We start from the raw sequence: 25,820 nt of genomic DNA on the forward strand, positions 1-25,820 counted from the left end.
TTAGAAGGATGTATCTTAGAGTCAGATCTTACCATGTAATAGCTGAACTTGATTTCTCTATACTAGTTTAGATCTAATTGCAAAATAGTTTAATATTGAGGAAATTAACAGAAGTGTAACTTTAGTAAGAAGAAATATAGAATAAGACTAGAGAACTTGAATATTTTACTGCCACTCAGACCTATATTCTAGTTTTGCCACTAGTATCAGTTGAAGGGTGATTCCAGAACAATTTGTCCTATTAAAAACCATAATTCAGGAGCTTATATAACATTTTGATCCTCTGCCATAATTTGTTGTTATTCTATATCTCATTTAGTTTTAAATTTATGCAGCTTGTTTGCTGCACATAACGAAAGACAACGTAATTTTCTCAAACAACTGGAAAATCCTTGTGAACAACAGAGAATGAACTCTTGAGTGCTGCCACAATTTGATTGTTCTTGTATGTTAAATTCTAGAGTATAATTTATATAATAGAAAATCTTAGTCTTTTAATTTTTGGATCTTGATGATTGAGAGGAAGTCAAATTATTAAATGTACTAACTTCACAATCCATGTGGCCAAAGCTGGAAAATCAAAATTATGTCTGTATCCAAGATAAATAGATTCTGTAGAGGCATAAGCAAAGTAGACAAACATTTATGAAGATCTGTTTCGAGTTTGAAAAAGATTTGGGGGCATCAGTATTTTGGGAAGCCCAAAGATGAACGTTAGATGACAAAGATATACATTGAATGTAGTGGATCCAAGCAAAGTTGAGCATTCTATGTGACAGATCCTTTTCCATGACTGTATTTCTGAAAGTTTAAAAAAACAAAAGATTGCTAGCAATAAGATGAATAAATACTAAATAATTTAATAAAATCTACTTTTACTGAAATCACAATACAAAGTGTATTAGGATCGGTAAGATGTGCAATGGAACTGCTTTCTTCATTATTTAATGTACTTAGCAAAAGGCAATCAACTATAATAAAATCTAAAAACAAAAAAAAAGCAACCAAGGTCCTAAAAACGCGAAAAACAGAGTCTCAATAAAATAAAATGTTAAGATGTCTTATTCCACACCAGCCTTAGTGGGTCTTGACATTGTTTTGCCTACCAAAAGATTTTCCATGGAGGAACAGAGCAGCCTTCACAAAAAGCCAGTTCTCACTTATCTCTTGCCTGCCAAGAAGGATGTGTGAAACATCATTTCAATCCACCCTGCCCTTGTGATCCCCCGTTTCCTTTTCTGAACGAGAAACTGCGGCAGATGGCCTCGAGTAGGTAGAAACGGAGAGCCTTTATCAACAGTTAACTTGGCTGAGAAACCCGTCTAGGCTGGCGTAGTTTTCCAATCCGTGTGCCCGAGAGAAAGTGCGCGAGCCCCGCTAGGAGGACACGGGGTAAGTTTCGCTCCTCAGGAAGAGAACGAGCGGACTCGCAAGCGGAGACTCGTCTGGAAACCCTTGTTGCTTCTTTCGGACTTCCGAGAAGAGGCGCCCAACTGGAAGGGACGCGAACGGGGCCAGGCTACTCTTTACGGCGCCTCCACCTGTGCCGCTGCAGGTGGGAGGCGAGGAGCTGCTCCTTCGGAGAGGCGTGAGAACCAGGGTCACGCATCAGGGGAGCAGCAGGTGGACGGTTTTCCTGCTTTCTTGCCAAACAGACGGGCACCCGCTGCCGGTTGCGGGGAAGATGAGAAGTCCCTCTTCGCCCCCACCCCTCCCTTTTCGTCGTGTCCGTCGCTTAGGCGATAATGGGGGGGAGGATGACGCCACTGAACCTCTTCGCCTCGTGAATGTCGAACAAAGGAACTTCTGCTGAAGGAGAAAAGGTGGACAGGGGAGCCGCTGCTCTTCCCCTGCCAGAGGCTCCTCACACGGGGGAGAATGCGCGCGCTCCTTCCGGGAGATAAAAGCCACGAGCGGACCGGTTTTCCGCCGCTCCAGTCGCCTTTTCGCCCGGCTCCCCTCACGGGTTCGGAGAAATTCGGTGCTCGGGACCTTCCCGCTCCCGAGGCCATTTGTGTTCCTTTGGGGAGAATTTGCTTTGGGGTCGCTTTCTGAATCACCCCGCCCCATTTCTTTATCACTGTGAGTTCGTCTTGGATGGTTTCGAAGTGTCGCCCATTTGGATCCGGAGTATTGCTGGAGGTGTCCTATTTTCATGTGCTGCCTATCGGAAGATTTAACAGAGAAAGGCAAAAGCCCGAACTATGCCGGGGTACGTCTAACCGGACCGTGTGGTGCTCCGATAAGGACAGTTTTGCGAAGCAAATGTGTCCTGAGCCCTCCTTTCACTGGAAAACAAGAAGCTCTTCGCACCTTGCTTCGAGAATCGCTTTGCTTCCCAAAACTAGGTTGGAGGCGTGCCACTTCCACGAGGTTCTTCTTCTACTCCTGGTCCCGCCATGGCCTTCACATTTGCTGCTTTCTGCTACATGCTCTCCCTGGTATTGTGCGCTGCTTTGATTTTCTTCGCCATCTGGCATGTGAGTAGATCCTTTCTACAAGTTCCCCCAGTCCATTCATTTAACATTCCTTCACACTTAGAACATAGAACAGTAAGAGTTGGAAGGGACCTCGGAGGTCTTCTAGTCCAATTCCTTGCTCGAGCAGGAGATCCTATACTCTTTTAGAGAAATGATTGTCCAGTCTCTTTTTTAAAGCCTCCAGTGATGGAGCACCCACAACTTCTGAAGGAAAGCTATTCCATTGGTTGATTGCTCTCACCCATAGGAATTTTTTTCTTAGTTCTAGGTTGCTTCTCTCCTTGGTTAATTTCCAATCTTTCTTGTCTTTTTGTTGCTTTGGAAAATAGTTTGACCTCCCCGTCTTTGTAGAAGCCCCCAAATATTGGAGCAGTGCTATCATGTCATCCCTAGCCCTTCTTTTCATTATATTAGACATAGCCAATTCCTGTAACCGTTCTTTGTATGGTTTAGCCTCCAGTCACCTAATTATTTTTATTGCTCTTCTCTGCACTCTTTCCAGAGTCTCAACATCTTTTTTATATTGTGGTGATTAGAACTGGATGCAGAACTTCATTCACATGTAATAGTTATATGTCTGGGAGATCATTATGGGATCTGACCAAACTGGAATCTTTTAATTGCCAGACAACTCAAGCATGAGATAGATCAGTTAGAAATTATAGGACTCTTGCAAAAAATGTTTTTCAGTGAAGGAGCTCAGTTTTCAGCTACAAGTTCAGGACACACTCTCCTATTCAGTAAATGAGAGCAGGCAATGAGAGAGTGCATCCTAGTTGCACTATCTAAGTGGTTGTGTATTGATTTGGAACAACAGAAGCATGAACGAGCATGGACACATAGATGTGCATAGAATTTTCTCCTTGTCATGTGCATGCAAATGCTGGAAGGGCATGGTTCCTTTTTATTTGAGTACACACTTTGGCATGAAAGGCTACATGTGATCCTACTATACTTGTCACAAATTCATTCTTAGTATGTCTATGGAGATTCTCAATCATCCATGTCATGGTTGCCCCAAAAGTGCTTTTCCAAAAGGCAACTGAACTTTCTTGGTTTTTTTCTTTGAAAATGTTTCACTTCTCATCCAAGAAGCTTTCTCAGTTTTGACTGAATGGTGGGGAATGGAAGGATTTATATTCTTTGCAGTCATCTGGTCATTAGCACTCTGAGAGTCATTGAGGTCACTTGGGGGTTTATCTGTAAGTTCAAATTCACCTAAATCAGAGTGCAAATGAGTGTGGAGCCTTCTTGGGACTGCTGAAAGGACTAGGTCATAGACAGGAGATAGGTAATGTGATATCCCTCCCCCTCTGTTGAGAGAGGGCTATTCAATTTTAACATTCTTTGACCCCTCTTTCAAATTAGCGGTCCTCTCTGTCCAGAATGTGAACTTTGCTGTCTTCAAAAAAGTGACCTTTGTCTTTCAGATGCAGATCAATTGCTGAATCCTGTCTTGATGGGTTTGTTCTCCTATGTTGTGCCATGTATTTGTGAAGAAACAACCCCTTATTTATAAATAAACACATTTTGGTGAGCTTTGTAGTCACACTAGAACAGTTATTACCTAGAACAATTCCCCTTTCTTCTTCTCTTATGCTTCTAGTGCAGGCTTCATATTTTCTTTCTCATTTCAAAGTGGGCATTAGGGCCTTAAGGTATGGTTACTGAACAGTCAAGGTAATTTGGATGTCTTCACAATACCTTATCCAGAGTTGAATTTTTGAGGCTCTTCAAACAAGTCTGCTTAAAGAGAAAGGGCCAAATCGTAGAATAATAGAGTTGGAAGAGACCTTGGGGGTTTTCTAGTCCAACCACCTGCTTAAGGCATTTATAAACGTATTTATAAACATTCTCATCAATCAGTAAAATAGTCTTTTACTATAGTCTTGAAGGTCTGCTCTCTCTCCCCCTCTGAATTCCAAAATGAGGAGAAGTTAGTTTGATGTCTATTGTGCTAGCTAAAAAAGTGTGATACATTGTTCTTTCTCCATCATTATTGAACACATTACTACTATCATTTAGAAGACTGTGTGGATTATCAGGCCCACTCAGATTTATCAAGAGACTACTGAAAATAAAACACTGTTGTTATTTTGAATATGGTATCACATTGCCTTTTCTCCTTCCTGCTGGATGTAAGTCGGCTTACTTATGGCTGACTTACATTGCTAATTAGGTTAATAGCTCTTAGGTTGTCATTGTAGTGGTGTTTCTCCTCAAAACGTTCTAAACTGCATCCATTCCACTTTTATCTTATTTAATGTGATTGTAATTAACAATTTCTTAATTAGCTATCTGCCAACTGTTATTTTCACATAGAAAGTTGGACAAGGTGCTCTTCATATCAGGAAATGACTAAATACTAAATGTACTTGCTTTATGTTATCACATACAGTAAGCATTTATGTGTTCTGACTGACATGTTGGTTAAGTCCTATAAATATCTTTGAATAGGAACATCTTGTTCTGACAATTGATACAAGCAGTGGGTAGGCTGAGTATGTTCTGCCTTTGCCAATTCTAGCATTGCTGCAGAATTCTCAGAATAAACAATATCTTTTTAAAAAAATCATTTTATTTGAAAGTAAAATCATAACAGAGACCAATCTTATTTTTCTAAAATTCTATACTCTTCCATTGTAAGTATATTGGAACATGTCCCCAAATATCAAGTCATGATATTTTAATTTCTGCTTTAAGCACGATCTATTATACTTCAGCATACTCAATAGCAATTGCCTACTCAAAATTTTAGACAGAAGTTTCAATTTCACGTTTACTACTGAAAATGAAAAACTATAAAACCGCAGATTTGGAAAAGCAGGTGACAGAAGTAATAGCACTTAGATTTATATACCATAGTGTTTTACAGCATTCTCTGAGCAGTTTATGTCAGCATATTGCCTCCAAGAACCTGGGTCTTTATTTTACCAACTTTGGAAGGATGGAAGATTGAGTCAACGAGTCCATGAGGACTGAACTCCTGGCTGTGGATAGAGTTAGTCTGCAGTATTGCATTCCAACTACTGCGCCACCAGGGCTATATCAATTGTGCCTAAAGACTTCGACAAATTAAAAAAAACCCACTAACTTCTAAGTAAGGATAGGCCAATCCTGAAAGGAAGCAGTGGAAAATTATTTTAATATTGTTGGCAAGAAATACGTATGGATGTGTAGATATAGCCAACTTTGGCTGGTCTTAAAAAGTGAAGCAGGGTTAGATCTGATTAGTTCTTGGATGAGTGATTATTGGAAATCTCAAGAATGTAGACTTGGTTGCCAAGCAAATTACATATACTGTACTGTAATCTCCAGGTATCATGCTTGATTCAAAGCAAACTTTATTATTTAAAGGCAGGAAATCATTTATTTAATACAATATTTTTACTCATTATCCTATCTGAGATATTGAAATACTTCAAGTCATCTCCAGAGGGTAAAGGGGAAAGGAGCAAACATACGACAGATAAGAAATTAGGAATTGCTTGAAATAGTAAAAATGTAACCAAGAGTTAGTGGGATATATATCCATCTATTCTAGTAGATTAATGTAGGCTCTACACAGATTTCTCCTTTTGATGATAGGAAGGGTATAGTGACCTACAAATGAAGCCATTCTATTTTGTTTTCTATTATAGCAGTTCAGGGAATTTGAATGACAAAAAAGCTCTGCCTCTTTTAGCTACTGAATTTTTCTTACAGTCAAGGAAGTAACTATAATAACTGAATGCTACAAAATGCCACTATACAGTATCTGTGGGAATGAAAGCTGGATATAATAGAAAAGACACAAGCATCGTGGAAAGTAAGCAAAAAGAGAACTGTAAGAACTTTATAGTTGAAAGATGTGTTCTTAATAGGCGTTCTAGAGTTTGAAGATCCACTTGCTTGATCTCCATTTGGTTCATGTGTGCTACCAAGGAGAAGCAAGCACATTGCTAGAGAACAATAGGTAAAAATGTAGGAACACTAAATAAATTCTTAAAGTGAAAACTTGTTTTATAATGTAATTTATAATGAGGCAGATATTCCCTTACTGCTTTTGGATTGCTCTGAAAAAGATTCTATGAGTGTATGACCATTCTGACATCTGAATAGTACAGAATAACATTTTAAACACATCAATGTGCTCTTGAAATAATTTGCTTGTTCAAATGGGGATAACTGAAACAAAGTAAACACTTTGCTTTAAGTAATTTTCTTTAGTACTGTGTTGCCTGACTTCTACCCCCCCCCCCATTTATAGTTGAATTTTAGTACTAATGAGACAGTATGCAAGATCTCATAGAATAATTATAGATATGGACTATAATGACCCAATTAAACTCATACTGTCATCCATAAATACCAGACAATAGCAATTAAAACACTGCACTTAGACCTTATAAATATAGTTTTATAAAAAATTGATGCATGTGCTGTGAATGGCGATATGTTCTGCTTTAAGGCAAATATTAGTTTATATATGCAGGACCAAAGCAAAGAAGTATTTTTGAAATAAATGGCACTTTAGACAGCTTATAATTATATAGGCTCTGTGTGTGAGAGGGAGAGGGAGAGGGAGAGGCAGAGGGAGAGGGAGGGAGGGAGGGAGGGAGGGAGGGAGGGAGAGAGAGAGAGAGAGAGAGAGAGAGAGAGCTTTAAGTATGGAGGCATAATTTAAATAACATAGAGAACCTAAACTTTGTTTTGCAATGCTGTATGTCCTAATTTGGGGAAAAAATGGAGGTAGTGACAGATTTTATTTTTCTGGGCTCAAAAATTACCTCAGATGGGGACTGCAGCCAAGAAATTAAAAGACGCTTGCTCCTGGGGAGGAAAGCTATGGCAAATCTAGACAGCATTCTAAAAAGCAGAGATATCACCCTGCCAACAAAAGTGCGTATAGTCCAGGCCATGGTTTTCCCAGTTGCAATGTATGGCTGTGAAAGTTGGACCATAAGAAAGGCTGAGCGCAAAAGAATTGAGGCCTTTGAACTATGGTGCTGGAGAAGACTCCTGCGAGTCCCTTGGACTGCAAGGCGTTCAAACCGGTCAGTCCTAGAAGAGATCAACCCCGACTGCTCTTTAGAAGGCCAGATCCTGAAGTTGAAACTCAAATACTTTGGCCACCTAATGAGAAGGAAGGACTCACTGGAGAAGGGTCCTAATGCTGGGAAAGATTGAGGGCAATAGAAGAAGGGGACGACAGAGAATGAGATGGCTGGATGGAGTCACTGAAGCAGTAGGTGTGAATTTAAATGGACTCCAGAAGATGGTAGAAGACAGGAAGACCTGGAGGAACGTTGTCCATGGGGTCGCGATGGGTCGGACACGACTTCGCAATTAACAACAACAACAACATGTCCTAATTTGTTACCTGTCCATTTATCCTAATTTTTGAAATTCTCTTCAATTCTTCTACTTTCAAATTCCTTGTCTCCTCTGAGCTTTTAACACATTCCAATTACACTTCTATACTGTAGCATAAACATATCCCTTTCCCATTACAGGTAGTCCTCGACTTAATGATCGTTTTCTTAACAACAGTTTGAATTAACAGCAGCTTTGTAAAGGGTGCTTTACAGCCTTTATAGCTTGTAAAGCACTCCTGACCATTGCAAAATGTCACAAAGCCTCCCTCCTCATGCAGTCATGTGATTGTGATCTGGGCGCTTGGCAACCTGTTTGCTTACAATTGCTTGGTAAGCGTCCCATAATATGCTCACCATTTGCAAATTTCTTTAACAGTTTCCCCAGAAAATCAATGGTTGCAAGCTGCTGCCACTAGCCCCTTTCGTCTCTGAGGGCTGGCTAAAAGAGCTTCCTGCCAAAGGATTATAACTCTGAGCCTGCTTGCACGGTGCTGAAATCCTTCATGCCTGCTTGCACAGAACTGAAATCCTTCAGCAGGGAGCTCTTTCACTCAGTCCCCAAGACAAGAGGGAGCTGAAATGCAAGCAGAATTTTCATCCTCTGAGCAGAGAGGCAATGCAATAATGTAAGGAGCTCAGGGTGCCTCAGGAGAGTGGGAGAGTCAGTGGGGCCCCCAGTGCAAGTTACATGTTAGTGTCCAGGGGCTGGAAAACCTGCTTGGATTTTGGTGAGAAGAATTTTCAGTTCTGAGAGTAGCATGCAACTTATGCCAGGTCTTCCAGGATTTTCCCCAGCCTTTGAGGCATTTCACACTCCTTCCTTGGGATTCTGCCTGCTTAACGACCTGCAACATCATTTAATGACTGCTCTTGGGAGCACTAAGAATGCGATAGTTGAGCAAAGCAGTCACATGACCTCTTGCATAACAACCTCTTCAGTCAATCACCAAGGTTTCGGTCCCACTTATGTTCATAAGTCAAGGACTACTTCTATTATGATGAGTAACTTCTATGATTTGTTATGTGTATGTGACTCTCCTACAGTGTGATACAATTAATTATACAATAAGAGAAATTGGTATTTCTGTTCAAATACATTACTTTCTCTTCCACACGTTATGTGCATTTTTCTTCAAAACACAATCTTTCTTGTTTGGCAGTTTTTAATTTTATCCTCTAAAATAGAGGTCCCCAACCTTTTGGGCACCAGGGACTGGTTCCGTGGAGAGAGGTTTTTCCATGGACAGGAGGGTGCGTGGTTTTGTATGCTGCCTGCATCTCGCGGATGGGGCTTTGCTTGTTTGTGCGGCCTGATTGCTGGCATGTCACAACCCGGTACTGGTCCATGGACTGGGGGTTGGGGACCCCTGCTATAACATGAAGCAGCATTGAATCAGAAGTAAAGAAATAAACCTGCAAAATAAGTTCCAGCATTCATTTGTTTGAACTGTGTATCCTGTTAGTTCTTAATTTGCTACTAGGATTGTGTACCAGACTGATATTAAGAGTGTTAAACATACAGATTTAGCATAACCTGAATATGTCTCTGGAAGCATATTTCTGAATATGTAGCAAGTACAGAGATGTTAAATCTTTTTTATACTTTTATGACTTTTAAAAGCTGCAACTTATCATAATCTTTTCCATTTTTGTTGTTATGTCCAAGTCTTTGATTTTTTCTGTTTGTGTTAAATTATAATTCTCTTCATTTGTAGCTTCACTGATTGTCATTTTCTTTTAGTTTATGTTCTGTTATCTGATTTGTTTTTTCATTCTTTACTATCATTTTCTGAGTGTTTTTTGATTGTGGGTTTAGATTAGAAATGTGCTCATTTATGTCGTCAAAGTTGATTTTGATCTCCTTGTGGTTTAAAGCTATTGTCATTTGTATCCATTGTAGCATTACATACATTTCATCCTGGAAAGTTTTTGTCTTGTCTTGAAATGTAGCTCCTGGAGGTCTTTCATATTCCAGGCTAGATCCTTCAGGAGTAAGTATTAAATGTAGTTTTCTGTCATTTTTTGATAATTATGCAATATCCATGTTGTCTCCCCCTTTCAAATGGTCCTTCATCAGTGCCATAGTCTCTATAATTAGCTGTGTCAAACCTACCAAAGTCAGAATCCAAACAGCCCAATTTTTTATAGTTCTTATCTTTATATATAGTTTTTATAATTCACTGTATTTCCAATTGTCAAGACATCAGTAAAATCAATATGTTATAACAGTTCTTTTATTCGGAGATCAGTTGTCAACCAGTCAAAATTGCAGTTCAGTATATTTAGTCACCTTGATCCTTCCTGTAAATTCCCTCCTAAAAGTTTTTCTTTTCCTGTAAACAATTCTTGAGTTTAGACAACAGTCACAGTATTTCTTTTCCTTCAGATACTTTTTAACATTATGGCTTGCCCAGTATGTATTCTTTTTTTGTTTCCACCAGCTGTCTTCTGGGGGTTATTAAAGTTCAAAGGAACAGATTATTCTTTGTTTCTGGGTGTCTTGCCAATTTCTGAGTCAGTGTTGTTAATGTTCTATGCTCTAATTCTCCACTAGGTGTCAGTTGTTTATTTTCCAGCCTTTTCAGACAAAAAATTATTATTTATTATTATTTTTTTAATTTCATCAAAACCCTTTAAGGTATAATCTTAGCAATTATTTTTTAATTTCTAGATTTATCCAGACTGTAGTATTTTAACTCTGATTTCAATATATTTCTTTCCCCTTTAAAGATTAATTCACTGCTTCCTTTTATGAGGGAGTGGGGGTGTAGTCCCCTCCCTTCACTTTCGGAGGTTTTCTTACTTTGGGGATCTTTCCAAAGGACTTAGTTACAGAGTAGAGGAGAGAAGATTGATAGTCTCACCAGTTCCAAGCACGCTGTTCACCGTTGTTCTGGTTTGTGCTCTTGGACTTCAGCTGCAAGTAGCTTGGGCTAGACGCTGGTGTGCAGCTAGCCTTTCTCCTGTTGGTTTACAGGGCTTTCCCGGGATCAAACAGAATAACCTCCAACGTTCCGTGATCATCGGGGCACCCCTCTTTCTTCACCGCCTCTCTGGGGCAACTTCAGACCCATCCCATCTGGACTACTGCAACACGCTCTACATGGAGCTATCCTTGAAAAGTATTCGGAGACTACAGTTGGTCCAGAATGCAGCCGCGCGAGTGATAGTGGGTGCTCCTCGGTACACCCACGTTACACCTATCCTCTGCGAGCTCCACTTGCCTATTGGTCTCCGGGTCCAATTCAAGGTGTTGGTTATTACCTTTAAAGCTCTATATGGCTCAGGGCCAGGTTATTCGCGAGACCACCTACTACCTCATAGTTCCCTTCGTCCGGTTAGATCCCACAGGCTGGGCCTCCTTCAGGTCCTGTCGGCCAAGCAGTGCCATTTGGCGGGGCCGCGGGGGAGGGCTTTCTCTGTGATGGCGCCCACGTCTTGGAATCAGCTCCCCTCGGAGATTAGGACTGCTCCCACCCTGTTGGTTTTCCGCAAGCTGCTTAAGACCTGGCTTTTCCGGCAGGCCTGGGGTTTATAAAATCTGACCCCTGGATGAATGTTATTGTATTGTTTGTTTTGTCATGTAATGCTGTGTTTTTATTGTTAACCGCCCGGAGTCCTGCGGGAGTAGGGCGGTCTATAAATTTTAATAATAATAATAAAAAAATTTAGGGTCTGGCAGGACAAAATCAGGTGTGGAGCACAGCAATCCCATGGGCATGCTACGGCACAAAAACCAGAAGTCCTGCAACTATTACTTTATATGTTTTAGTCTCCAGTCCCCTAATCGTCTCTGTTGCTCTTCTCTGTACTCTTTCTATAGTCTCCACATCTTTTTTATATTGTGACAACCAAAACTGGATGCAGTATTCCAAGTGTGGTCTTATCAAGACATTATAAAGTGGTATTAACACTTCACGTGATCTTGATCAATGTAATCATTGTGTGATAAATATGAGCCTAGCATTGTGTTGGCTTTTTTGGCAGCTGCGGCACACTGCTGGCTCATATTTAAATGATTGTACACTAGGACTCTGAGATCCCTCTCACAATTACTCCTGTTGAGCAAGGTACCATCTATATACTGTACCTGTGCATTTCATTTTTCCTGCCTAAATGTAGAACCTTTTTTCACCATTGAATTTCATTTTGTTAGATAATGCCCAATGTTCAAGTCTGTCAAGATCCTTCTATATCTTAAGCCTATCTTCTGGAGTGTTGGCTATTCTTGCTAACTTGGTGTCATACATTCAGAAGTTTAGGACGTTGAATGAAATGAGTATTAGATGTCATCCGTCTGACTGCTTCTTCTTCTACAGAAGAAACCCAAACTATGTGTACTGATGTAAGGTCACATTAACAGCCTGAAAGCATTTCTTCCCTCCTTATCTGTACTTTCCAGAAAACTAAGGAGGGATCTTTCTTAGATGCTTTCCATGCCCAAATTCCTTCTGTTGGTTATGTTTTGTCTGATCATTGTCTAGACTTTGACTCTTCCTCCGGTCTCCCAAGGTTATTCTTACAGCCCCTTAGGTGAGAGTGTGCCATGGATACATGGATAGTGATGGTGAGATCATAACCAGTTCCAAAGCATGAACTTATTGCATTGCTACTTTTTCCCCTGGGCTGGCAGTTAAACTGCCTATCTGACAAATTAAGCGTTCCAATACTGAAATGAATTTCATCCCTGATGTTATTTTCATTCTTTAGAAATTTGGACTAGATCTGTACTGAGGTTGAACTACTTCTCAAATTCTAAAAATGGGATGCGTTGCAGACAGGACTTTCAGTAAAAGAACAATTTGCTCCCTTTTAAAATGGCACTGTCCATGCTGAAATACTGTATATATTGTACATAGCATCTTAATCAGGAATGCAAATAACAAAACTCATGCCATAATGTTGGGTATAGGGTAAACTTATTAAATGTCAATAATTGCTTTTCCTTTACTTTCATTGTTGTAGTTCAGAAGCAAGAAAAGATCTGATGAAATTACTATAGATCTAAGTAATATTTCAGCTTTTAATTACAAAATATTGGCATACAAATCATAAGAATAAAAGCTGTTAGAATCATACAGAGTCAACTGTATTCTGTACAGAGAAGACTAAGAAATTACCACACCCACACACCTTTTCCCTGCCTTAAAAAACTGCAGTGCGGGAGAGGAAAATGCTCATCTTTCTGTATTCTTATAATCAGGAAAATAAATGCACACTTAATTGGATTTATAATTTCATCTTCTACTTGTGGTGCCTAAAACAATGTGGGAACAGAGAAACTTTTATCACACAATGATTACAGCCACATAATATATTCGACTATATTTCTTTACGTATATAGGCGTTTGGAAGATGATACCCAAAAAATATTTGAAGTAATCCTCTATTTGAGTTAAGGTTCTCTTTGACAGCCTGTTTCTGTAAAAGCTATTTGTATTCTGAGGTAGTATTTGCACTAAATCATATCATAAATCATAATATTTTAAATTATACATCATAATATTTTAATATGCTATTGTTAAATAATCCATTGTTAGAAAACATAGAAAGAGTTTGAAGATTATTTCCCAATAATTAGATATGCAAATACTGGTTTTATATTTATGATGTAAGCTTATAGTATATGCTTGGTTTCCAGAGATTTTGAGTGGCTGTATAGTTGCATAGGATGCCTTAGGACACATATTACATTGTACTTTATGAAATAAAAATAAAAAAGTTAAATAAACAAATTGGGAGAAAAAAGTTAAATAGATGTTTGCAATCAAGCATCAAAAATCTCTGCGTGGCTATCCCATTATCTGTACATATTTGATCTGAAGCTATATGGAAAAACAGGGTCTGAAATACAATCACTGCTTAATTCTGTTCACATATACAGCCAGGATATTGCAGTGGACTTTGGTCTGGATAAATGTGCCACCCTTATCATTACCAGGGGAAACATAGTGAAAACTGAAGGAATCAAAATGCCCTATGGAAATAATATCAAGTGTCTGGATAAAGAAAATCATTACAAATGCAGACAACATCAAACATGGAAGTCAAGAAAAAGGTTAGTAGTGAATATATCAGGTGACTGAAGAAGATCTTAAAATCCAAACTAATGGAGAAATACCATCAAGTCAATTAATATCTGGACAATTCCAGTCATTAGATACACAGCTGGATTCAAATAGAACCCTGTATTGCTTGAGCTCTATCGAGGAAAATAAAACACAAATTTAGTAAAAAAAAAATCATGATATATTGACCAATAGAAAAAAAAGCTTTCAACATGATGAAGCTAATGGCCCAAACACTGAAGGCTCAAACATTTTGTCTGTCTAATACATCATGTACTTGGTTTCCAAGTCCCTATAATAATATCTGAAAATTTATGTTATTCAATGGAGACAAAACAAAACAAAACATTTTTTTAGAAAGACCTTATTTGCTATTGCTGCAAGAAATCAGTATTTTTTTTAAAAAATGTTATAAGTACATCATTTGTTCAGAAATGTTATTTTTCTGAAACTTTATGGTATAATCCTGTTTAGCTTTACTTTATGGCTATAATCTTGAAATGAACTATTTGTTATTCAAGACAATGGTTCCTATTTACTATATACTGTTTGTAAGCCATAATTTATTCGTGATACCAGTATCATTTGCTTGACTACAGAATGAAAATAGAAACATCAGACAGTATCTACTGGATTGTATATGAAGGCAAACAGGTTCAACTTATTTTTGACACAACTGAATTAGGATTATTACAATGGTAACTGCAGAAAAGATGTATTGAAATTAGGAGTATGATTACTAGGCTTCAGAATATGAACAATCACTAGATGACAGTTAACATATGTAGAAAATATTATCTTTGCTATATAGAGGTAATCTGGGTTTCTGAAGCCCAGCAACAGGAGCTTTGCCGTAAGTTATTAAATATGATAAGTATGTATATGACTTCTTATTATGTAGTATATGAAGTTCCTTGTAACCTTGGGAACAACTCTACCATAAGCAGATTTCTGCATTCGTCTGAAAATAGTTCCAGATGTTCCAAAAGTCTTTGAATTCTGCATTTGAAATGAACCATGAATTTTCTTATACTCTTAGGTGCTCTTTTGTTACAGAAGTCTTTTGTAAATGGGTTTTGAATATCAACCAACAGATTTTGTTCAACTGCTTTTACCTTGTAAGCAGCAAAAGTGTTTACTGCTGAGAGCTACCCCCAAAAACTACTTTTAAAGAAAAGTAATAGTTTCTGACTATATATATGGATGTATAGTAAGTAAAAAATTAAATTTGCAAATAAATTCAATAACGTGATTTGTTTCATTATTCTTGTATTTTTATCTGCTGTGTCAATGTAAATTTAAAAATATTTTATAATTACCATTTTAAACAAGAAACATGAGGATGAGAAAATATAACATATTTATTTTAAACAACACTTTTATAATTAAATTAGCTTTATCATCTGGTCTTGTGGTTAATCTTTATTAGAAATTATATAAAATCATTGTATCTCTCATTTGATTTTTCTGACTCTTTCAAGCTGTTTTCAATATTGTGCAATGCAGTACTTCTAAGGCTACTAATTAAAGAATTCTAGCATTCCTGGAGCTTTAGAGGGTTGGAGAGGGGTCCTCTTAATTATTTATGGGAATCTGTGTGGGGTTGAGAAGCAAGGTGGCAGTGATGAAACATACATCATAACATGGCAAGGGAAACTATGCCCTTCATATATTTACATTGCAATGTCACAAAGCAAGTATAGAAAGATCTTGTGACGTGGTGTTTAACCCATGTTCTATCATTTTGGCTTCATCAAGTTAAAGAACAAATGCCAATATACAGTAATTACTGCTGTTTACAGACGAGAATGTTAAAAAGTGCTTACTGTACCCAGTGCTTTTTTTCTAAAAAAAAAAAAAAATGTGCCAGAACTTACACACGTCATACAACCCGCCTTGCCTACCCTATAAGGTTCCATCCAAAAAAGGTGCCGGAACTCCATTCTGAGCGTTCTATGAGAAAAAAAACCCTGACTGTATCTACTACAAATATTTCCCAGATTCCTAGCAAAATAATGTTCACAAATTGGTACGTTGACTTAGAGACATGGAAAATGTCCCACCACAAAACATTCTGATTGGATGCTTAGTGTGCTTCAGTTTGCAATCCTATATTCATTTGCTAGTAAGCCTCAATTTGGTAACATTTATTTTTAATTGGACATATATAGGATAGTACTGCAAGGTTGTCTTGCAATTACTGCAACTGGTAATAAAGGATAAATATGAAGTGGAACATATAACAAAAGGAGGCAGGATGAAGGATTCTTATTCCATTTATCAGTTAACTGTCCCATTTCATGGTACCCCATATCATTTGCTGTCAAAGCCTGGATTCCATAGCTATTTATATAACATAGTTATTACCCATTTGGGGATTTTCTCTCTCCCTGCTGAAGTTTATTCCCAAATAGACTTTTTGAACTTCTGGGAAATTTTGCTCATTTTTCCACTTGTGTGTAAGCAGGATATAGTACATCCATGCACTATATCAGGGCTTTTCAACCTTTTCACCCATTGTACCACTTTTAGGATATGGCAACATCCAAGTACCACCAGTCGCCTAGCAAGATGTCAAAAACCTGATGACCCCCCCCCCAAAAAGGAAAAAAGTGATAAAGTACAGGTAGTCCTCGACTTACAACAGTTCACTTAGTGACTGTTCGAAGTTACAATGGTACTGAAAAAAGTGTCCCCCAAGCCACAGCTGAGCAAGACACCTGCCTGCCCGCCTGGCGGCACTCTTCCTCCTATCCAAGATTTTCATTTTTGTGAACATTTCTGTTGAGGATTGGCAGCAGGGGTGGGGGGGGTGTTTGGTTTTTATTCCCCCCGTCTGCTGGGTGGTTGCAGCAGATTTTGGTCACTTCACATGACCCTGGGACACTGTGACCATCGTAAATATGAATCAGTTGCCAAGCATCTGAATGTAAATCACAAGACCCTGGAGATGCTGCAACATTCCAGCTGATCAGCGCTTCTTCTGGGTTCAGCAGAAGTGCCAGGATCAGTGCTGCTTTCCAGCTGATTGGTGCTTCTTCAGGGCTCAGCATAAGCACCAGGATCAACGCCGAGCTCCATCTGGAGCCTGGCACTGATCCTGGTGCTTCCACTGATCCCTGATAGCCCTGAAGAAGCGCCGATCAGCTGGAAAGCAGCACTGATCCTGGCACTTCCGCTGAGCCGTGACAGCCCTGCAGCTCCAGCCATCTGTCGCTCAGGCTTGTGTGGTGCTGCCACCGGTTCAGCTCATTCCCCTCCCCCACTACCACTTTTCTAGGATGTTCATCTGCCAGGTGCCAACGTACCACAGGTGGTACCCATACCACTGGTTGAAAAACTCTTCACTATATGACAATACATTGATATGCAACTTATATTGGTTAGGGAGCTGTAAGAATATTCTTTATTTTATGTTTGTGCATGGAATACTGTTAAATTCCTTTCTCCCTAAATCAGGGGTGTCAAACTGCCAGCCTGCGGGCCAGTTTCATCATACCGAAGCCACGCCCACTCCATTACCAGCAATGCAAAAGAGTTGCGATTTGTCGCAACACATCACGTGGCAAGCTTGACACCTGTGCCCTAAATAATCTGCAGCTCTTTTATTTATTAGTAGAGGCCCTGGGACACAATCCTTTTTTTCAGTACTTTAGTTTTTCATTCTGTTAAAGAGAAAACATCACAGCCTTTCCTTTCTTTTTTTTGACCTAAGGGGAAAAGCTACAGCCAAAGACCTGTTTACAATACATTTTGAATAGCTTTGATGGATTTTATGGAGGGGACAGTCACTCTTTAACCCCGCCAAACAAAAGATGCAAGAAAATTGGTTTTCTCTGGCTTTAGAAGTTTTAAGCCTGTAATGGTTATCTTAAGTTTATGCAAGGTTTAAAGGATCCCTTTTGCTCCCTAAACCAGTTCCTAATGGTTCTTTCCTTTTGGAGAGTTCTATGAGATCAAGAGAGATGTAGCTTTTACACTCTTGGTAGAATGACATGCTGGCCTACTCCAATATTTGGGTACTTTTCTTCCCCTTTTTTTGCTTGTTTTCAGAAATTTATTTTAAAAAAGATATTTTTATTCAAACTTTTTGGACTGAATTTTTTAATTATACAAATCAGCTGTTTGATTCACTTCATTGTCTATTTTTATTGATTTTAATTTATTTCTTTGCTTATTAATACATTTCTGGTAAGATTTTAAGTCATACTATACAACACCATGAAAATAATAATGTTTATCCTCTGCTTTTGCTGAAAGAGAAAATTAAACTAAAATTGGAGTCAATAGGTACACTTTCAAATTTGGTTCTATAGCTTGACTTGGACAATATGTCAATGGAATATTCAAGTAATGATGTGTGATTTGTATTCTGTGAAATTTCAAATCATGCTCATTTAAATGTCAGACTTCTTTGTGTTGTGAGTCACCTAGCAGATATTTCAATGTTACTTTCTAATAATTATATTAACTTTATGCATGCTTAAATACCACTGAGTTTCTACAAATATATTTTTTGTTGCAAGGAATGCTGTTTTGCAAGTGGCTGAGTGTGAAAGTGAGATTGAGAGAAACAGGAGTTGCTACTATTGTAGTATTCTCCTAGTTACATAACAGCATCTATTCCTGACCAGCTTGATCTGTATGCTGGAATAGTTATGAATTTACCCAAATTGAGCATGATTTTAACGTTCCTTCTCCTTTTGTGTTTGGTTTGGGAATTTAGGGCTGCCATACCTTCCTTGTGCTTGTCCACGACATCATAGGCCACAGAGTTGATGGACATTGCATCTGGCGTTATAAACTGGAGGACATTAAAAGAAATTTGATATTGAGGAATATTTATATTTGTTTCTTGTCATAGAGAGATACCGGTAATTTCCACATGATCTCTTGGTAGCTTAGAGCTACTACCGGATATAAGCCCTAGCTTGAATTTTTGGGGTGGGTTCAATATAAGCCCTACCCCAAAAATAAGTCCAGGGGGCTGGATGTGTCCAGCACAAGTGACGGCGAGCATGCGGGGCCGACAGTGTCTGGCAGCAGCCGCAGCCCATTGGTCCCTTGGCACAGTGCAGTTAAGTCTAAGTGTGAAGGCAGAGGTGGGGGGAGGCAGGTGATCCAGACTCCTGCACACTTTTCGCCCACAAGGAGACTGGAAGCTTCATCTGCTTGCGAATGGGGCACTTAGAAACCGAATGATTTGCTCCATCTCCAAGCGCCCCATTTGCAAGCAGACGAAGCTTCCAGTCTCCATCATTTCTCCATCCAGGTGAAAAGTGTTTGGGCACCTATGGGGCATTTGGAAATGGAGCACACTGTTTCCAAACACCCCATAGGCACCCAAACACTTTTTGCCCAGAGGGAGACTGAAAGTTTTGTCTAGTTGCAAAAGGGGCACTTGGGAATGGGATTAATCGCTCCGTTCCCAAGTGACCCATTTTCAAGCCGATGAAGCTTCCAGTTTCCGTCATTTCTCCATGTGGACGAAAAGTATTTGGGCTCCTATGAGGCATTTGGAAATGGAGTGCTCCGTTTCCAAATGCCCCATAGGCACTCAAACACTTTTCACCCGAACAGAGCAATGATGGAGACTGGAAGCTTCATCTGTTTGCAAATGGGGCGCTTGGGAACAGAGAGATTAGCCCCATTCCCAAGTGCCCCATTTGCAAGCAGACGAAGCTTCCAGTCTCCCTCTGGTGAAAAGTGTTTGGGTTCCTATGGGGTGCTTGGGGCAGTTCTACCCCCTCCCCCACCAGCCTCACCTCATAGCAATGGCATGGCGCGGCAGGCCACACGGTGTCCTGCTGCAAGTGGCTATAAGCAGCTGCAGAAGTGGGCCGGCGGCCATGCGGGCTCCTGCTGGATGGGGCTGTTGGTGCTGCCACTGTGAGGCAAGGCAGGTTTCAGGAAAAAAATAAGACATCTCCCGAAAATAAGAGCTACTGCCTCTTTTGGAGGCAAAAAAATATATAAGACTGGGTCTTGTTTACAGAGAAACTCAGTAGCCTCTGCAGAGTGGTTGGGCTAATTTAGACGGCCTTTCCCAGGCACCTGGTGAATTCAAAAATTTTCCACATGGCACCTGAAGATTTCTCAGCAATCTGAAAGGCAATTTGGTTGAATGTCTGGTTAACTTCTGGAATACAGAGGTAAGTGGGGTGCAAGATAGGATTGTTCCTGAATGATCTCTTCCCATGAAGAAAAATATTTGTAGCTCAGGGTTGAAATGAAGGGTCCTTGGTGCTCTCTGAGCTTGCTTGCTTGTTTTCTTGCAGACGTTTCGTTATCCTACTAGGGGACATCATCAGTTTGCTGTCAGTTTATATTCTGGTGTCTTACTTGTCTGTTTGGGTGAAATACTTTGGCTGAGCTGTTTACTAATGGCTCTTTGGCAGTTTCTTGATTGGCATATTGCTTACTTGACTGTTGGTCTGAAGTTGTTGTTAGTTACGAAGTCGTGTCTGACCAATCGTGACCCCATGGACAACGTTCCTCCAAGGCTTCCTGTCCTCTACCATCTTCTGGAGACCATTTAAGCTCATGCCGACTGCTTCAATGACTCCATCCAGCCATCTCATTCTCTGTCGTCCCATTCTTCTATTGCCCTCAATCTTTCCCAGCATTAGGCTCTTCTCCAGTGAGTCCTTCCTTTTCATTAGGTGGTCAAAGTACTTGAGTTTCAACTTCAGGATCTGGCCTTCTAAAGAGCAGTCAGGGTTGATCTCCTCTAGGACTGACCGGTTTGATCGCCTTTCAGTCCAGGGGACTCACAGGAGTCTTCTCCAGCACCATAGTTCAAAGGCCTCAATTCTTTGGCGGTCAGCCTTTCTTATGGTCCAACTTTCACAGCCATACATTGCAACTGGGAAAACCATGGCCTTGACTATATGTACTTTTGTTGGCAGGGTGATGTCCCTGCTTTTTAGTATGCTGTCTAGATTTGCCATAGCATTCCTCCCCAGGAGCAAGCGTCTTTTAATTACTTGGCTGCAGTCCCTATCTGTGGTGATCTTGGAGCCCAGGAAAAAAAAATCTGCCACTACCTCCATTTCTTCCCCATCTATTTGCCAGGAATTGAGAGGGCCAGATGTCATGATGTCATGATCTTGGTTTTCTTAATGTTGAGTTTCAAGCCAACTTTTGCACTCTCCTTCTTCATCCACATCAAGAGGCTCTTTAGTTCCTCTTCACTTTCTGTTGTTAGGGTGGTATTATCTACATATTTTAGGTTGTTGATATTTCTCCTGGCAATCTTAATTCCAACTTTTGATTCATCTAGCCCTGCCTTTCTCATGATGTGCACTGCATATAAGTTAAATAGGCAGGGCGACAGAATACAGCCTTGCCGGACTCCTTTCCCAATTTTGAACCAATCATGGTTCCGTATCCAGTTCTCACTGTTGCTTCTTGACCCACATATAGGTTTCTCAAGAGACAAATAAGATGGTCTGGTACTCACATCTCTTTAAGAACTTGCCACAATTTGTTGTGATCCATACAATCAAAGGCTTTAGCATAGTCAATGAAGCAGAAATAGATGTTTTTCTGGAACTCCCTAGCTTTCTCCATGATTCAGCGTATGTTGGCAATTTGATCTCTAGTTCCTCTCCTCTTCAAAATCCTGCCTGTACTTCTGGAAGTTCTTGATCCACATACTGCTAGAGTCTAGCTTGTAGGATTGTAAACATAACTGTGAAATGAGTGCAATGGTGCGATAGTTTGAACATTCTTTGGCATTGCCTTTCTTTGGAATTGGAATGTAAACTGACCTTTTCCTATCCTGTGGCCACTGTTGAGTTTTCTAAATTTGCTGGCAAATTGAGTGTAGCACTTTTACTGCATCGTCTTTTAAGATTTTGAATAGCTCAGTTGGACTACTAGCTTTGTTGTTGCTCAGCTTTCCTAAGGCCCATTTCACTTCACATCCTAGGATGTCTAGCTCGAGGTCAGTGACCACCTCATCGTAGTTATCAGGGACACTAAGCTCATACTTGTATAGTTCTTCTGTGTAATTTTGCCACCTCTTCTTAATCTCTTCTGCTTCTGTTAGGTCCCTGCCATTTTGGTCCTTTATCATGCCCAATTTTGCATGAAACGTTTCTTCATATCTCCAATTTTCTTGAAGAGATCCCTGGTTCTCCCTGTTCTATTATTTTCTTCTATTTCTTTGCACTGTTCATTTAAAAGGGCATTCTTATCTCTTCTAGCTATTCTCTCGAATTCTGCATTCAATTGGGTATATCTTTCTCTTTCTCCCTTGCCTTTCTCTTTCCTTCTTTCCTCAGCTATTTGCAAAGCTTCCTCAGACAGCCATTTTGCTTTCTTGCATTTCTTTTTCTTTGGGATGGTTTTAGTTGCTACCTCTTGTACAATGTTGCGAACCTCCGTCCATTGTTCTTCAGGCACTCTGTCTATCAGATCTAATTCCTTAAATCTATTTGTCACCTCTACTGTATATTCATCAGGGATAGGATTTAGTTCATACCTGAGTGGCCTAGTGTTTTTCCCTACTTTCTTCAATTTAAGCCTAAATTTTGCAATGAGAAGCTCATGATCTGAGTCACAGTCAGCTCCTGGTCTTGTTTTTACCGACTGTATAGAGCTTCTCCATCTTTGGCTGCAAAGTACATAGTCAATCTGATTTCTGTGTTGACCGTGTGGTGATGTCCATGTGTAGAACCGTCTCTTGGGTTGTTGGAGAAGAGTGTTTGCTATGACCATCGTATTCTCTTGACAAAATTCTATCAGTCTGTGCCCTGCTTCATTTTGTACTCCAAGGCCAAACTTGCCTGTTATTCCAGTTATCTTTTGGCTTCCAACTTTAGCATTCCAATCCCCCATGATGATAAGGACATCATTTTTGGTGCTGATTCTATAAGGTGCAGTAGGGCTTCATAGAACCGATCAATTTCATCCTCTTCAGTACCAGTGGTTGGGGCGTAGACTTGGACTACTGTGATATTGAATGGTTTGCCTTGGATTCACACTGAGATCATTCTGTCATTTTGGGGATTGTATCCCAGTATTGGTTTTCCTACTCTTTTATTGACTATGAAGGCTACTCCATTTTTTCTGAGGGATTCTTGCCCACAGTAGTATACCTGATGGTCCTCTGAATTAAATTCACCCATTCCTGTCCATTTTAGTTTGCTGATTCCTAAGATGTCGATGCTCAGTCTTGTCATCTTTTGTTTGACCACATCCAGCTTGCCTTGATTCATGGATCTTACATTCCAGGTTCCTATGGAGAAAAGATCTTTATAGCATCGGACTTTCCTTTCACCACCAGATGCATCAACAGCTGAGCGCCCTTTCGGCTTTGGACCAGTTGCCTCACTCTTTCTGGTGCTACTAGTACTAGCCCTCTGCTCTTCCCCAGTAGCATATTGGACACCTTCCGACCTGAGGGGCTCATCTTCCAGCGTCATATCTTTTTGCCTTTTGGTATTGTCCATGGGATTTTCATGGCAAAGTTACTGGAGTGGGTTGCCATTTCCTTCTCCAGTGGATGACATTTTGTCAGAACTCTCTGCTGTGACCTGTCCATCTTGGGTGGCCCTGCACGGCATAGCTCATAGCTTCATTGAGTTATGCAAGCCCCTTCGCCATGACAAGGCAGTAATCCATGAAGGAGTCTGAAGTTGACCTTGGAGTTAATCTATGCTGATCTGAGTGCTGATTACTGGTGGAGAGGTGCTGGAATCTTTTTCTCTTTTGGGCTGGTTGATTGTCTCTTTCCATAGCCTATAGATGTTGGTAATGTCTATGTGTCTATTGATGGCTGATTTGTCAGAGTGCCAGGCATCTAGAAATTCCCTGGCATTTTTGGATTTGGCCTGATCTAGGATTGTCACATTTTCCCAATTGAAACTATGGTTAAATCTGTCTACTGTATATGTTTTGAAATTAAAGAATTTTCATCATGCCTTTTGACTGCCAGTTGGTATTCATGGATGCATTCTGCCAGTCTTCTGCCTATTTGTCCTATATGGTGGTTGTTGCAGTTCTTACATTGTATGTTGTAGATGACTCCTGTTTTTATTTCTGGGGTTGCTGAGTCTTGATCTCTTCCCACCCATCCTGCGCCACTGTTTGGTTCTCTGAGGACCTGGGAAATGAATCAGATAAAGAAATATAATGTGCACTGATAGTGTCACCTAGTTTGATAATGAAAAGTGTACAAAACAACAACAACAATCAAACAAGCTCAGGGACCACCAAAGACCCACACGAAGGAATACTTTAAGCAACCCTGGTAGTATATGAGAAATTCATATTATTGCATATAGCTAGAAGCTCAAGTTTAACAACTCTGCATTGTTTAGGGTGGCAAAAAGAACAATTTCTCACTGCATCTATGGAAGATCAACAAGATGCACTGTTTAAAGGACCTTTCTTCTTCTTTGAGTGATAGATTGGAAGAGCCGGTCAGTACAAGTTGTTATCACCCAACTGATAATTTCTTGGGTAAAAATGCTCATATTTTTTCCAAGCTAGAAGGTAGGCTCCAAGCTAGACTGGATCTCCTAAGATGGCTTTGAACTTGTGACACTCAAGGGAGGAAGGTTTGCTGTGATCTTAGGTCTTCTACCTGTGGATTTAACCCATGGCTTTCTGGTTAGAGAGATTAAAACAAACAAGGAGGCAGCAGGGAGAGGGATCCAGCTACTAGTACCTCTCTTGCAATGGAGACTCTGGGTGAAGACCTTAATTTTCCAGAATCTGCATTTGCACAGAGAACTCCGTATAAAGTGCTACATTGCAGACATTGATTGTCCATATGAGGAAGGTGGCAAGAAAGCTTGTTCCTTTCTGCCTTGAAGCAAAAGCAGCACTATACTTTATTTCAGCCAATTGTTCTTAAGAGAGCTAGAAAACATTAGTAGGCACGTCTCTCTGGAAGAGCTAGTCTCCTAGCCTTTTATCTTGTAAGAGGCAACTTCCTCTTCCAGAGGATTATCTACAAGTGAATTCGGAAGACAGCAGTAGGCTTGTTTTAAATAACGTTTTTAATAGTGTGGATTTGATGTATGCTTTTAATATTTTATGTTAAACAACCCAGAATCACTGGCATTTAAATTTACATAAAAGTAAATGTAACTTAAAAAAAATAACAAGCGCATTGAGCAATACTGTCATTAAAAGAAAGCTGAGCAGCCACCAACATATTTCATTAAATTGAAACATGCTGTTCAATTTTATATCCCAATAGCACAAAGCAATATGACGAGAAAGTAGATAACAAAATTGGCCCATGTTTAGGGAGAACTGTGTTCTACTTCCTTATATACTTCCCAGCAGTTTTTGTTTTTCTCTTCAAGTATTTTTTTTTCTTCTTGGTCCCACCCACAGTTCTTCTGCTGTTCCATATGTTACCCGTTGTGTAAAATTCTGGAGTGTATGTTTTAATTTCCTAATAGGTTTCCTTTCATTTTTAATTTTCTGTAGGTCAATTATTACTAATGCATTCAGCCAGATAAACACTTTATCATTTCCTGCTAAGAAAAGTATCCATATGTTTTTTTACATCTTTCTTCTACCTACAGGGGTTACTCATGTCAGTAAAATGTATCTGTAATATCAATATAGGCATTAAACAGAAATGTAGTGGATGTAGGTGGGAGAATAGATAAAAATCTGAATAATAAAGAGTAGAGACTATGACACTAGGAACTCTTAATAATTTTTGGGGGGAAGAAATTTAAGGCAAATGGTAAAAATAAATACAAATACTCTATTGTATATTCATTTTTTTGCAAATTTGGAATTAATAAATAGATTGGATGAAAAAGTTACATGAATGAAACTGTAGAACTCAAGCAATCTTCTTCCTTTTAAAATATCATGTGATTATGATTCAGTTGGATTGGGTTAAAACTAGTCAATTGGAGCCAGTGAAAGGCCAGAGATAG

General features: G+C 39.6%; 1 protein-coding gene across 1 annotated transcript in view; it reads left to right on the forward strand.

Moving 5' to 3' along the window:
• Nucleotides 1–1,404: 1,404 nt before the first annotated feature.
• Nucleotides 1,405–25,820, forward strand: part of CNIH3 (cornichon family AMPA receptor auxiliary protein 3) — a 75,406-nt gene continuing 50,990 nt past the window's right edge. The window contains exon 1 of the mRNA XM_039341705.1: nucleotides 1,405–2,480. Coding sequence (XP_039197639.1) covers nucleotides 2,400–2,480 — 81 coding nt within the window. The 5' untranslated portion in view covers nucleotides 1,405–2,399. The remainder of the gene's footprint in view (nucleotides 2,481–25,820) is intronic.

This window comes from Crotalus tigris, unplaced genomic scaffold (genome assembly GCF_016545835.1).
Source record: "Crotalus tigris isolate CLP2741 ecotype Arizona unplaced genomic scaffold, ASM1654583v1 scf7180000017771.5222438, whole genome shotgun sequence".
In the NCBI taxonomy this organism is placed as follows: Eukaryota; Metazoa; Chordata; class Lepidosauria; order Squamata; family Viperidae; genus Crotalus; species Crotalus tigris.